This window comes from Phasianus colchicus, chromosome 26, assembly GCF_987193195.1.
Source record: "Phasianus colchicus chromosome 26, bPhaCol1.hap1.1, whole genome shotgun sequence".
In the NCBI taxonomy this organism is placed as follows: Eukaryota; Metazoa; Chordata; class Aves; order Galliformes; family Phasianidae; genus Phasianus; species Phasianus colchicus.
In genome coordinates this window covers 4,384,449-4,399,511 of record NC_143461.1, presented here as the reverse complement: position 1 = coordinate 4,399,511, position 15,063 = coordinate 4,384,449, and the positions used below count along the sequence as shown (strand labels likewise).

At 46.9% G+C, this 15,063-nt stretch overlaps 2 protein-coding genes across 7 annotated transcripts in view; both read right to left on the bottom strand.

The window, feature by feature from the left end:
* The window catches only part of HOXB3 (homeobox B3), a 60,976-nt gene that overhangs the window by 26,323 nt on the left and 19,590 nt on the right, over positions 1–15,063 (bottom strand). The gene's annotated exons all lie outside the window — the stretch shown is intronic.
* HOXB4 (homeobox B4) overlaps positions 1,824–15,063 on the bottom strand; it is a 32,904-nt gene continuing 19,664 nt past the window's right edge. For 2 of the 4 annotated variants that reach the window (XM_090125251.1, XM_090125253.1), the window contains exons 2-3: positions 3,739–4,165; positions 1,824–2,915 (exon numbers count right to left, since the gene is read on the bottom strand). In XM_090125251.1, the coding sequence (XP_089981377.1) occupies positions 2,599–2,915; positions 3,739–4,165 (744 nt within the window). In that variant the 3' untranslated portion in view covers positions 1,824–2,598. Of the gene's footprint in view, positions 2,916–3,738; positions 4,166–4,279; positions 4,439–4,989; positions 5,527–15,063 lie in introns of those variants that run through there. The other 2 variants (XM_090125252.1, XM_031600786.2) reach the window with 2 other exon arrangements.

Below are 15,063 nucleotides of genomic sequence, written 5' to 3'. Positions count from 1 at the left end.
TCTTTCTTTCTCTCTTTCTCTCTTCCTTTCTCTCTTTCTCTCTTTCTCTCTTTTTCTTTCTTTCTTTCTTTCTTTCTTTCTTTCTTTCTCTCTTTCTTTCTCTCTTTCTTTCTCTCTTTCTTTCTCTCTTTCTTTCTCTCTTTCTCTCTTTCTTTCTCTTTCTTTTCCTTCCTTCCTTCCTTCCTTCCTTCCTTCCTTCCTTCCTTCCTTCCTTCCTTCCTTCCTTCCTTCCTTCCTTCCTTCCCTTTTCTCTCTCTCTTTCTTTCTTTCTCTCTTTCTCTCTTTCTTTCTCTCTTTCTTTCTTTCTTTCTTTCTTTCTTTCTTTCTTTCTTTCTTTCTTTCTATCTCTCTTTCTCTCTCTCTTTCTTTCTTTCTTTCTTTCTTTCTTTCTTTCTTTCTTTCTTTCTTTCTTTCTTTCTTTCTTTCTTTCTTTCTTTTTCTTTCTTTCCTGTCTCTCTCTCTCTTTCTCTCTTTCCTTCCCTCTTTCTTTCTTTCTTCTCTCTCTCCCTTTCTCCCTTTCTTTCTCTCTTTTCTTCTCTTTCTTTCTTTTTAACTTTGAACCGGAATGTTATTTCGTCCTGAACAGTATTTTCGATACTTTCTATGAGAAAGAAAATGAAAATTAATACAAGAGCTGCGGCGCACAAAAGGAGCCATTTGTCTTCTTGATTATCTATTTGCTTGTCAGGCTGTGAGCTATCGCAGGAGCCAGCTCCTTTGTAATATAAAAATACACAGAAAACCTGCAAACACCGAGAAACATCTGTGCAGAAATTAGACTCATTAATGCATTAACTACCTCAGAGAAAGGCTTCGGTTGTTGGTTTTTTTTTTCCCTTTTTTTTTTAATTTCTTTTTTTTTTTTATAATTCCAGGAGCGTCTCTGGAGAAATACAACGCTGCATCCATTCCTTCCAGCAAAGCAAAGCGCTAATGACTGCCTCTGTTTTGTCTGGGACCAGTTTGGGAAGAGCGTATTAATATATGCTTAGAATAAATAAATCATCATATGTAAGGCTTAGCAGTACTTAAGGCTGATATACCCTATAGTCAAACATCCTTTGTTTTCATTACGGAGCGCCACTGACAACAGAACCCCCTGCAAAACAACAGCAACAACAACAACCAAACCAACAGATAAATAAAAGCGATGCGCTTTTTCATTAATTTCTTTAATAGATTTTTTTTTTTTTTGCCTTCGCCTGAATAAAAAGATCCCCTTCTCCCCCCTCCCCCCCCCCCCTCAAGAAGAACAACCCCCAAACAGCCGAACAGACCACACCATCGGGTTCACAAAGAAAAAAAAAAAAAAAGAAAACACAAATTTATTTCCAATTTCGCTTTTTTTTTGTCGTTGTTTTTCTTTTTTCTTTTTAACTTCTTTTTGGCTTTTCTCGGCTATTTACACTTAATCGTGGACATCGCAAAGGACAAAAGGAGGCAATGGAGGCGGTCGGGGTGTATGGGGGGGGGCTCAGCAGAGCCCCCCTTTCCCAACCCGCAAACCCGAAGAGATTCGACCCCCCCCCCTCCATCCTTACCCTCCCCCCCCCCCCCCATCCCCGTTCGCAGGGATTCTGAAATTCACATTCTGAATACAAAAAATGGGCTGAGATGGGGAGAGGGGCTTCCTCCCCCCCCCTTCCGGACCCCCCCCGTTTCCACCACCAGCCGGGCTACAGAGCCGAGTTCAGGTGTCGCCGGGTATCGCCACGTTCCTAACCTAAATTCTTTGCTTTCCCGTCTCTCCCTTCCCCCCCCCCCCACCCCCCCCCCTCCAGTCTTACAAATGAAGCAATTAACCCGCTGGACTCAAAAATGATGCTGGGGTGGGGGGAGGAAGGGGGGGGGGGGGTCCTGCTGAATTGGCCCTTCTCTAGGTTTCTTTGTCCACCACCCACTTGACACTTAATTTAAGGGATATTTCTTTTTCCAGGGTGTCCCCCCCCCGTCCCCCGTCCTCCCCCCCCCCAAATGTCCGAGAGCTCCGTTCCCCGTCTGCACTCCGGGGAATTTTGCTGTCGGTTCTGTTGGTTTTCTCCACCGTGGATCTTTGGGATGTCTGGGTTAAAAACGTTCGGTAGGCGAGAAAGGGAGAAAAAAAAAAAGGAGGAAAAAAATAGGGGGGGTGGGGAAGGGGAAAAAAAAGAAAAAGAAAAGGGGGTCTGGGGGGGAAATCCAGTTCGTCTTGAAGAAACTGAGCCTCATTTATTAAAGTGAACGCTGGTTGTCGAGGTAATAGCAGACATAAGGTCCATCCTTTGTACGGGAGAGTAAACATGACAAATGGGGCAGAGCTTGGCGTGATTAAAGATGAAACAAGGATCCATCTTAGCCAAATCTGAAAACTACTATCTACAGCCTTCTTCTAATGGAAGAGGGGCACAGCAGCACGGCTCTGCTTTGTTGGAGCTGAGCTTCTCTCTGTTCCCCCTTATAAATAATTAAAAAAAAAATAAAGCACCCCTCCTTCCTTCACATCTCGGAGCGTTAAAAAAAAAACAACAAAACCAAAACACCACAATTCTCCCGTGTTCCCTACACACACACACACAATCACACCCACGAGCACACACAAGCCGTCCATCCAGGGAATAGTTATAGGCTGCTGGCTGGTCCGCTGGATCGGTTTTGAGAAGCTGCCGGTTGGATCTGCAGGTTGGCAGAAGAGCTGGAAGTGTTAGACCTGATCTTGGTGTTGGGTAATTTGTGATCTTTCTTCCATTTCATCCTCCTGTTCTGGAACCAGATTTTGATCTGGCGTTCGGAGAGGCACAAGGAATGGGCGATTTCGACCCTTCGCCTCCGGGTGAGATAGCGATTATAGTGGAATTCCTTCTCCAATTCCAAGACCTGCTGCCTGGTGTAAGCTGTACGTGAGCGTTTCGGTTCCCCTCCTGAATAATTGGGGTTTACTGATCAAACACAAAGGAGGGAAACAAAACAAAACAAAACAACACAACAAAAGAACAGAAGAATTACTGAGCTGTTCCTTTAACGGGTCCTATCCCCCCCCACCTCCCCCCCCTCCCCAAAAAAATAGCATCGCACATTCTTTCGGCGGGGGGAAATACTAAAAAAAAAAAAATACAGCGCAAATCTAAAAATACACCCGGAGCCTATCTCCAAATCTCCACCTCCAGCCTCGTTGCTTGACGTGTATTCCTGTCCAAACGTTTTTATAAGGTCCCCCAGCCACATTTTCCATGCCCTCTACGTGTGGATGTACGCATATGTACTCAGCGCTACTCGAGCATCGCTCTGTTATCCCCAAATCTTTCAAGTTTTCCCCTGCACGCATGCACGCAGACGAGCAGACACGCTCCTTTTCTATTAAATATCACACATGCACCAAAAGAAAAAAAAAAAAATTATGGTGAAAGGAAAGGAAGGGAAAATAGTAAAAGTTTACTCAACCCGCCACTTAAATACAAATTACGAAAACATAAAACTTAACTTATGAAGATTCAACTGCCATAAAAAAAAAAAAAAAAAGAAAGAAAGAAAGAAAAAAAAAAAAAGTAGCCTGCAAGAAATTGGAGGAGGATGGTAACAGAGACTTCAAAGGCACATGGCCAAGCAGAGCAATAAAAATTTATGGAGGATGTAATTATACCGCTCTGCAAACAGGCGATCGTAAATCTCCACGAATGGTTATTTTACAACTGGTGCAATAAGATTTCTACAAGACTTTGAGGTGCTACTTAGTATAAAGCAAAGCCACTTTAGTTCACTTACCCGTGCTTACATGGACTTTTTTCATCCAGGGGTAAACTACCGGCTCTTTGCAAGAGGAATTGGAAGGGCTTTGGTTCAGAGAGTTTTGGCTGCAGGAGGGTGGAGGGCTGGGGGTTCCCGGCTCGCAGGGATGGTTTGGCTCAGAGAGATGGCTCTGCAGTCCGGCCGGAGGATGGACATGACCCCGGGGGGATAACACCGCTGCTTGGTGCCCGGAGCTCTGACAGGACGGGTAGAGCTGCTCGCTGCATGCTGACCGCGGCTGGTACATCGCTTCATGTTGGAAAGTGCTCTCTCGCCTCTGGCTGCTGTAATATTCCGGCGAGTGATTGGGAAGGTAATCGCTGTGGGAATACTCTTCACAGGGTGGGAACTTGGGGTCCACATAGTTGGAGTTGATCAAAAACGAGCTCATGGCCATTAATTTCTTAGAATTGCACACACGAAAAAAAAAAGTATATATATATATATATATTTCCTAAAATTTATTCCTGTCCCCCCCTTTACTCGTTTTCCTGTTTCGTGAAACCCTCCTACTTACTGTCAAGTGAACAAAGTTGGAGTCCATGTGACAGAACGGGCCAATAGCGAGATGGCCTGCGATCCCCGGATAAGGAAATCTGCCCGGCTCGGGGCTCTCCCGGGGACCGGAGCATCCCGGGGGAGGCGGCCGAGGGCGCCCGCTCCCCTCCGGCCCCGCTCCCCGGGCCCCGCCGTCCCCTCGCTCCGCAGCGCCCCGCGGGCGAAGAACGGTGTCCCCCCCCCCAACATCATCCCCCCCCCTTCCCCCCCTTCTCCCGGCCCACACCCCTCGGGGGTGTGTCCTGCTTTGGGGGCGGGGGGGCGGGGAAGGGGATGGGAAACAAATAAACAGCAAAAAATCTCCCCCCCCCCTTCTTCTTTTAACCCCCCCCCCACCCGGGGAAAGAAAAAAAATATAAGAAAAATAAGGAGTACGATTTATTTTTTTCATGCTGTTGGGGGTTTGCGGCTGATCCGGGTGATGTTCGCACCTCGTTCCTTGCTAAGGTGGTGCGGGGAGGGACATTGAGCCTCGAGCCTGGCAGAGATGAATAGGGTTTCTTTGGGATCGATAGGAAATTCATCAGCTAATTCGGGGTACCCGTTCTCCTAAATCACATTTAGCCGTGCTCTAAGATTGACCGTTTCCCACGCACCGATGGAAAAGGGAGCCCGTCCTCCGAGCGAGCAATCAGGGGCTTGATGAGCAATTACAAAAGGGAAACGAACCTAAATCCTCCCGCGTCTCCGCCTCGCCCTTCTTGTCATAAAGACGCGTTAAAAAGCCGGAGCAAAGAAAAACGCTTTGCAAAAGCTGCCCCGAAATCCTCCGATTCGGTTTTCTCCCCTCGGCACGAGCAGCTCGGAGCGGTGCGGAGCCATATATTCTTATTATTTTTTGCGGCGGAAATTCGGTGATCACCCGAAGTAAAGCAAAACAGATCCAAGCTCTCAGATGGCAGCAATAGTTCCCCCCCCGCCACCTCCTCCCCATCCTCCTTCTCCTCCCCTCAACCGTTTGCAGCTCAGATTTTATCTGGAAGTGATGATAAAGTTTATCGCAGGAACTCGGGAGTTGAGTTAAGGTCAAATCCGAAGGATTTCTTTCCAGCCATAAAAGCAGTTTCTGGTTAAGACCTTGTTTTCACCCTTTTATTTAGTGTTCAGGGGGTGCGGGAAGGTTGTGGGTTTTTTTTTTGGTTTTGGGTTTTTTTTTTAATGCCTTCTGGGATTGTGACCTGTAGTGTTTGTGTCAACTACATATTCCCCTAGATACGAATTTGTGACCCAACTTCCTTTACACAAATTCGGATCTACAGGGTACATATAGAAGACAGATGCATCCTCCTCGGTCAGAGATCTTCGCTACTGTCATAATTCTCTTCTGGGAGGGGACCGGGGGGGTGGGGGGGTGGGGGGGGAAGGAGGGAGGGGGCAGGAGGAGGGCTTAAAGTTTTGCAACTCTAGAGATCGAGATTTCATCTCTAGATAACGATGGTGAAAATGTTCAATCTTCGGTGGAAGGAAAATGAATTGAAGCATCATCTCTCTATCCGATCAGCTGAGAGTAGATTAGGAAGCCGGAGCTTTTCTACCTTCCTTTTTCCATCCCTTTACGCGGTAGTTTATTGCTTTGCAACATCACGGGTTCGTGTGCGGGATGCGCAACGCGAACGGACCCCAATAGAAAGAATCGGACTTGAAAAGTAAATCTCCGCAGCTCCGTTCCCCTCTTTTCCTTGAGATCCGCGTAATTACGCTCCGATTCGAGGCGCAAAGATTCCGTCCATTTTTCGTTCTCGGAGCACAGCCGAGGATTTGGGCTGGGATTGAGTGCGAGGAAAAAGTGTATATGGATGTCAAAGGGAAAAAAAAAAGGGGGGGGGGGGGGGGGGAGAAAAAGGAAAGAAACAGATGAAAAGAAATACAGAATGTAAAGGCAGATGGGACGACAGGTTTTTGTGTGCGCTCCCCCCAACCTCCCCCCCCCCCCCCCCATATGACAGGCAATTCTTTTTTACAACCCGAGAAAAAGATCAAAGGCGTTTCATTTCCGAAAAAGAAAAAAAGAGGAAAAAAAAGGGATATAAAACAATAAAATATTCATACTGTCTAGGTAATGAACCCTCATTCGGAACTAATGAGGGTAGCATCGTGTTGAGATTTCGTTTAAAATTCCCGGTGCCGAAGTGATTAAAAGTAGTGCGTTTAATTTCCGTATTTCAAAAGGGAGAGAGCTCTTTTTTTTGGGGGGGGGGGGTCAACTTTCTCCTGAATTAATTGTATTTAAATACCACCGCGGAGATGTTGGCAGAGAAACGCTGCGTTTCCCCTCCCTTTAAACGTCGAAGAGAAATTCATTTCTCCCCACACCCATGAAAAATATCTGAAATATAGCTCTAAACGCCGGCTTTTTTTTTTGCTTTTTTTTTTTTTTGTGGCCTATAAAAACGTAGTTATGACCAAGAACGAAAATCCCACAGCATCCCTAATGGGACACGCGCTGCCCTGATATTTTTCAGGTACTTTAAAAGGGGAGCGGTCGATTTTCGCGATAAAACATCGAATCGCCGCATCAGCGAAGCCGTATTTTGAGAACTGGGAACAAACGCCCGTAGGGCAGCCCCAAATCACCCCACACACATAGAAAATAAACGGAGATTTCCAGTAAGAGGAGCTTAGAGAGCTCCTGATGCCTCTCCGTACAGAGCAGCTCCAAATCCTCACCTACAATGGGAGCAGGTAGCAACCCTACGATTTACCTCCCCCTCTAAAAACCTGCCATAAAAGTAAGGAGCCAAACCAAATCTGCTCGTACAGCTCGTAGATGGAAGCCATAAAACAATTCGTCTGAACAAATCCCACCAGAGTTCTTTTTCTCTTCAATTTTATTCCTCTTTTTCAATTCCTCCCTGATTTATTTTATTGTATTTCCTCGCGGCCGGGACCGTCGAGACCTCCTAACCGCGGATAAGAGCCCGAATAGAAATAACAGGGGCCTCTATTCTTTAATTTTAACCCCTTCTCACATCCTTAAAAATAATAATAATAATAATACATCCGTTTTAATTTTCCTTTCCAATGACAAAAGGGGTTTGGTGCCAGCAAACCAGCACCCCTAGCGTCTACCACAATCCTTTCCCCCCCCCCCCCTCCCCAACACCACCACACCTCCAAGAGATCTCACACCCGCCGCTGTGATCCCAAATTAAAAAGGCTCCCCTCGTTCCCCCCCCCTTCACCCCCCGCACACCTTTCGCTCCCCAACAGCCCCACGTTGCGGAAGTTTCTCACGGCGGATCCCTCTGGGCTCTTTTCCATTTCAAAGTGGGCTCAGCTCGGGGTGAGGGGAAGGATGATAGTGATGGTGGTGGGGGGATTCCCCGACCTTCTGCCTCCCCCCAAAGGAAGGCTGGGGGTGATCCCCCCCTCCTCCTCACCCAAAGCCCCCCGAAGGCACCTGCCAACGCAGGGCTTTATTAAACCCCTCCTTACAGACGCACTCCCGCTGCTGAGCGGCTCTTTTGTCGCCTGTCTTCTTTCTGTGCCCCCCGAAGAGGGGGCACAGAGGGGGTCGCCCCCCCGCCCAGGTGTAACGCGTTACCTACCTCGACCAAACGTGATCCTTTCCTCAGGTTAACCCCGAGGGGGGGTGAGGAGGTTCCCTCAGGAGTTGGTAAGGCTTTGAAGGCGATAACAGAGAGAAATCCCCTAAAACCCCCGCACCCCTACCCCGGGAACCCCACCCCAACCCAACCCGGGCTATTCTGCTCTCTCTCCCCCTTGTTGCCTTTTCAAGGAGATTATTTCTCGATAAGAACACTAATTTCTCTCTTCTTCTTCTTCTTTCTCTCTCTTTTTTTTTTTCTTTCGGTCGGGATTGTTGCTTCCCCCCTCTCCCCCCCACCCCCCCGCCCCCAGTATAAGCCCCCATTGTCCCCAAAGGCTGAGCGGAACCGCCGCTGGCAGCGCCAGGAGGCCCTCTGAGCATTTTGGGGTGGGAAACCCGCAAGTTTTGGTATTAATCTCATAGTTTGTCAGTCTTTGTTAAACAGCGAGGCGTGTCCGCGGCGCGGCGGCCGCCGCCGAGAGCCGCACTGACCCGCGCTTCACCCCGCGCAGCTCCGCGCCCCTTCGCCCCCCGCGCAACTTTGCGCTCCCTCCCCCGGTGCCTGCGCGTTTTTTTTTTGTTTTGTTTTGTTTAAAATAGTTTTTAGTTTGGCCGTTCCCGAGCTGGATTTTTATCCTCCCTGCAAAGTTTCATTTGTTCGAATGGGATTTCTGAGCTCTAAAAGGAGAACTTTTAATAATAAGGAGCGATCGGCACCGCAGCTGAGATGGAAAACAACACCGAGAGTGGTTGTGGGGTTAGGAACCATCCTCCCACACCTGTTTTCCAAGAAGATTTAAGCTTAACGTGTTTTTGTGAATCTTTTCCCGGCCATGTTTTGTATTATTCTTATCGTTATTATTATTATTATTATTATTATTATTATTATTAATTATTATTTCGCCGACGTTTAAAAATCGCGCCTCGGGCAGCGCGTAGGATGCGGGTGGTGCAGCGTTGCTGGGGTTCCCCCGAGGGGATGGGGGGGGAGAGGGGGGAACCCTCCATTGATCTCCGCCTTCACACCACCAGCCCCAACACGGCGTTCCTCCCCTTGATTAAAGAGCTCCGTTGAAAAGTAAATCGGGATTAAAAAGCGCCCTCGATGGATTGCCTTGCCAAAAAAAAAAAAGGGGGGGGCAGGCAAATCCACTCTGAATTGTATTCGCTGCACTTAGAGACCCTCACCTCCCGACCGAGTCCGGAGCAAAGGAGATAAATTAGAAATATCCTTGAAAATGATACCTTTAATTTCCTCCCTCTCACCTCCCCTCCTTCTCTCGCTCTTTCTTTACATCCCTCCAAATGAACCCACTTCCAATGAACGCGCAGACGCCTATTCCTAAATTGAAAGTTAAACGTTATGATGTAGGAGTGAATATTATAAGGAAAGTTGGGAGGTGTTTCTTTTTATTGCTGTGAAATTATACCTGCTTGTTTTAATATCCCGAAAACAAATGGCCTTTATTATCCATTACCTGTTCTATAAACCTGAAGTAGAAATGACTGTTCTAGAGAGATAAGTATAGTAATTACAAGGGCGAAGAGATGGATCACCCAAGTTACAACTAAACGGTAGCCCTTATACAGTGATATTTTATAAATACCAAGCAAATTCACGGCAATTAATTAAACCCGAGCCTTATCACGCGAAACAAAACGCTTTCCGTTCTCTTGAATTTCACCCACTCTATGAATATATCGGCATCGGGAAAGCAAATGGATTTTCCAGAACGCCTTTCCCAGGGCTCTAATATTCTCTCTTTCTCATCCAAGAAAAATGACCCTTGTTAGAAGTATTTAGTCACTGAAAATATTTAAAAGCCGGGGAGGAGAGGGGGGAGAAATGGGGGGGGGGGGGTTAAAAAAAAAAAAAAAACAAACAGATTTACAGGGCTTTTTTTTCCAGTAGTTTGCCTTGCCTTCACTGTTTGCTTAAGGAGCGATTGAAAGGATCTTCCCCGGTCCCAGTGCAAATAATATTTAGAGTTTGGAGGGTTCGGAGTCTGGCAGCGCAGAAATAACTTTGAAATGCCAAGGGAAATATTTATTATATCAGTTCATTAAACTGTTGCAATGACCGGAGTGGAGTCACATTTCAAGGAAGAAATAGAAAACATTGCAGTCCCGTTTCGACGGAACGCGTGCTGCAAGGCGGAATTAACTGCACTAACCGGACCGAACGACGAAACGGGCACTTTAAGGAGATTTTACGTACAGAAATTGAGTATTTTCCAGCCCTCAGCCCATTGATTTCCCCTATATTTCATTATCGCACGTTTCACGCGGTTGAAGCAGACAAACGGACTCAATCGCGGCCGTCGTTCCGCGCTTTGTCGCTGTTTGGTGCGTTCGATTTTGCCCCGATTTGATGGGTTTTGTTTCGCTTTGGGTTTTCTTTTTCCTATCGGCTCCCCGGTCCAAATGTTGGATTGTGGGTTGGGAGCTCCGAGGAGAGACAGCGAAACCCCCAGCACCGGGAAAGGCTCCCGAGTGGCTGCGTAAAAACGCATCTCTCACCGCGCTTCTTTTTTGGCACACTTCGGTGTTTTGTTTTTCTCCTTCGGTATAAATTAAATCCTATCCAAACAGAACTGACGCTGGAATGAAAATTATTTTTTAACTGCTTGCGTTAATATCCTATAGGGACCGCGGCGTAATTGGATTTAATCAATGCCATTTCCCTCTATATTCTGTTAATTTGACTCTAAATAGCGTTCCAAGTGTTATCTAAGAAAAATACTCAGACTCTCAATGTTTCCTCTCGTTAAACCCAACTCTTTCTGCCTCGTTCCCTATCGACACCCACCCCAAACCCCACACCTTTTTCCAGCCCCCCCCCCCACGATCGTATTCTCCCATCTCCACCATAAGCAGAGACTCTTCCTCCCACCTCATCCCCAACCCCCGTCCCCCTCCCCGCTTTCTTTCTGCCCTTTTTTTTTCTCACACTGACATCAGTCTATCAGGGTTATACACAGGACCGAGTCACGCACAGCGTAAACTTTTGACCCTCAACTTTTTGACCCCTCGAGCCATAATGCTGTACTAACAAGCCCCCCAAGACCAGAGTTACTTTAGACGTCTCTACAAACGAACGGCACAATGATTTCCCTATTTTATTTATTTCGCCTCGTAAATTCTCTTTTTTTTTTTTGGGGGGGGGGGGTGGAGGAGGGGGAGACACACAAAAAAAATAATTTCAGACTTCTGCAAGCATCAGATGTTTATCTCCTGTTCACCCCGTGCTGCCTTACCCTGCTCGAACTTTTTTCCTCGACCCCCCGTGCCCCCATATATCCTTTTGTTGCTGTTGATGTTTAAGAGGAACAGGAGGGGGGAAAACAAAAAACAAAAAAACACAACGCAACCCTTAAATCACAGCTAGATTAATCTGACTTTGAATTATTTCTTTTACGTTTGCTATTTCACCTGGTTATGCTGCTACTGCAGCGATTTGACTGTTCTGGGATGTGGAGGATTTCTTTTTCTCTTCTTTTTCTTTTTTTTCCCTCCCCCCCCCCTTCTTCTTCCTCTTTATTTTTAAACATGTTCTCTCCCCCCTCCCTTTTTCTTTTCTATTTTTTCTTTTTCTATTTTTCTTTTTCATTTATTCTCCTCTCCTCTCCTCTCCTCTCCTCTCCTCTCCTCTCCTCTCCTCTCCTCTCCTCTCCTCTCCTCTCCTCTCCTCTCCTCTCCTCTCCTCTCCTCTCCTCTCCTCTCCTCTCCTCTCCTCTCCCGAATCCTTTTCATTTTCACCCCTCCCTTTCCTTTTTCTTTCTCCCTCTCCCCTCTCCTTCCCCAATTTCTTTAGCTTTCCCTCCCTTTTTAGAGACAAAACCAGACGAGTGCTGCTATGCCTATTTTTCCAGCCCAGCAGCTCTCGGTGCTGAGCATCACTGGAGCCGCCCAAGCGGAGCCGAAGCGCTGCGGGAGACCCCGGCGCACCGCTCCCCTCCCGACCCGACCCGGCCCGGCCCGGTGGCGCCGATCGAGCCCCGTTTCGTCCCCAGCACTTCTGGCAGTGAACTTGGTCTGAAGCGAGCTCTGCTGGCTGCTTGGGGACGTTACAGGCGAGATGCTCTTTCCCAACCCTCCCGGCCGGCTCCGTTTTCCCCCCCCTCTCCGTTCCCCAGAGCCCCGATTTCCAACCCGAGCTCTCACGGAGCCTCCCTGCATAAACACATCTCCGATTTGCCACCAAGCAAACGTCCCTTTCCAGAATCCTAATGCAGTAATTTGTTTTGACTTGAAGGGTATATATGTATGTGTATATATATATACATACACACACATGCACATGTTAAAAAGAGATAAATCAAAGGGAAAAAACCCTCGAACTAGTCTTATTCTTTCAACGCTCGCTGTCAAAATAGTTTCTTTTGAAAGCTATTTAGGGTAACAGAACACGGAAAAACTACGCAGGGTGGACACCTTTCGAGTTAGGTTATCAACCTCCTTCCAAATATCATTTATTTTACATTAGGACAGAAAATATGGGGATAAGTCAGCTCAAACAGCGAAAAAGCCACGGCCTGAAAGAAAGTTTCATTCTTAAATCCATTCCAAGACTGGAAAGAGACTCCCAGAGGAGGAGCCAAACCCTCACAAAAGTCCTTTTCGAGTTCCCTAATTGTGGAAAGACCTTTATCATGAGGATTTAAAATAATCCCGTCAGCTTGTTCCCTTCAGGTCCGACGTGTAATAAGAAAAAAAATAGAAAAAGAGAAAGGATGAAGAGGTTGGGACTGGGGGGGGGGGGGAGGGAGGGAGGGGGTGAAGAAAGAGCAATTTCTCGGATGAAATTCAGCTGTGGGGGAGGGAAAGGGGTTTGGGGAGCAGATCTGGAGGGAGGGAGATGGCTTCCCCTGAAAGCTTTCCTGCTATGGGAGATCGCGGTGTGTGCAGGATTTAAGGGGCTGTTGAAAAGAAATAGGTGAATAATCGGATTCTTCCCTTTAATAGAGTGAAATAAAAGAATTAGAGGCTGAGCAGCGCAGTTGCTCGATCCTGCCTCCAGCACATCCCCACCGAAGCAGATAGAGACCCACAGCCTCCCAGCCTTCATCATCCCTATGGCCAAAAGGAAAGGATGGAAGGGGAAGAAAAAAAATATAGGAAGAAAGGGGAGGAAAAAAGAAGAAAAAAAAAAGAGATCCCTTTGGCTCCTCTAAAGCATAAATACCACATTGTAGTTGTGCGTCTTTTGGAGCAATATGAACCACAAGCAGAGCTTCTCCTGCCCTCCCCCTCTTTTATTGCCACACCGGCTTTCGGGTTTGGGAAATTGAGGTGGGGGAAGAGAGGAAAGGAGAGGAAAGGAGAGGAAAGGAGAGGAAAGGAGAGGAAAGGAGAGGAAAGGAAAAAGAGAGAAATGGAGGAAAAAGAGAAAGAGGAAGAAGAGAAAAAGAGAAAGAAAGAGAAGAAAAGCGGCCCTGCAGCTCATGTTTTCCTTAAAAAGGTGCCCCAACAGCCCCCGGGGGCCGGGCGCGGTGATACGATGCTCACCCTCTCCTCCAAGAGAGGATCCGGGGCTGTACAAGTCTGCTGACCTCGGAATGATCCCTCTTGCCTATGAATTATTGATGAGATATGAGCTCTGATTTCTCCTTTCAGTATGCAAACCCCATTATACTGTTAAAATGGCGATTTAATCGTTTAGAATAGCTCGGCTTTTTTTTTTTTTTTTCTCCTTTCCCTTCCAACTCATTTGTGCCCCTTTCCTTTTCATTTAGTTCTCTTAATTAAATCCTTTAACAGATTTTTAATCACTTTTTGTCGGATAAAATAAGGCATCGTGCACATCTGTAACTCGGTTACCTTGGAGGATTTTGGTTTTGGGGTTGTTGGGTTTTTTTTTTTCAGTGGGGTTTCTTTGTTATGAATTCATTTCTATCTCGACCGGTTTGGGCTTTTTTGGTGCAGCTCAATTTTATATAAGAAAGCAAAGGAGACCTGAAAGAAAGGAAGGCTTTAAAAAATTCCTATATTTGCCAAAAAAAAAAAAAAAAAAGGGTGGTGGTGGTGGGGGGGGAAGTAATAAAAATAAATAAACCATGACGTTCAAGATGGTCTGACAATGGCAATGCAATATTGAGCTGCTTTGCACTGAAGCACTCCCCAAACCTCTGTGTCACTCACGAACGCATTTTCCCCCTTTTATTGCTGCATGAAGCTGGGAACCAAATGGGTATTTCTGGGTGATATTTTGCCTTTTTCACTCCTGCATCTCACTGCCTTTCAGCATCAGGGTCCCATCCTGGCATAGGGCCCTGGGGACACAGCACAGCCTGTGCGTGCCCCAAAAGTCAGCGTGAAAGGGCTCTGTAATTAATACAGATGTTCAACGCGGCTCTTTCAATCTGTGAAGCTCTTGGGTGAGAAACAACTGCTTTGGGGTATGCTCCCCCCCCTTAACCCCCCTCTGAATCCCCCCTCACCCCCCAGTCCCAAAGAATCAGGGAAGCTTCGAGCTCAGATACTATTCACAAAATGAAAGGAAACCTTTGGGGATGGAGAGAGGGTAAAGGGAGAAGGCAGAGAGAGAATAAAAGAAAAAAGAAAGGTAAACGTGGACTTGGTTGTGCCCATTTGTAACAAGCTAGAGACATCCAAACTGCACCGGAATGGCTGAGCTGGTGGGGAGGATGCTCAAGGCTTTGGTCGACTTTGCATATTTGAAGCCAGCAGACGCTCAGTCACCTCCAGGCTCAGTTTTGGAGAGGCCTTGAGTTTCATTTTTTCCCTATTTGCACTCAAAACAACAATGTAAAGACCTGCACCACTGCAGGTCTTTGCAAAACCAGAGTCTATTGTAACCATGTACAAGAGATTCTCCCTGCTCACAGACCCCTGTATGAAAGCATTCTGTATTTATTCTGTCTTCTGCAGCAAGGAGTAATTGTCCCATGCCTGATGTATGCTATTCAAATGAGAGAAACGATGAAAAATGCAAAGGAAAATCCCCACCTACCTGCACGCTCAGAGCTCTGTTTTCCTGTTTATCCTCCTTATACTTCCTTTCCATCAACAACAGGGAGGTTTTTTTTTTCTTTAAAGGATAGGGGGGAAGCCTGTGCTCAGCCTGTGCTCCTTCCCAGGCTGTAAAATGGGAGCCAATTATTCCTCCCTGTGTCTCACAGGAAGCTGGAGGTTAACACCATATAGGGGGAGAAAAATCCCCCCCCACCCCG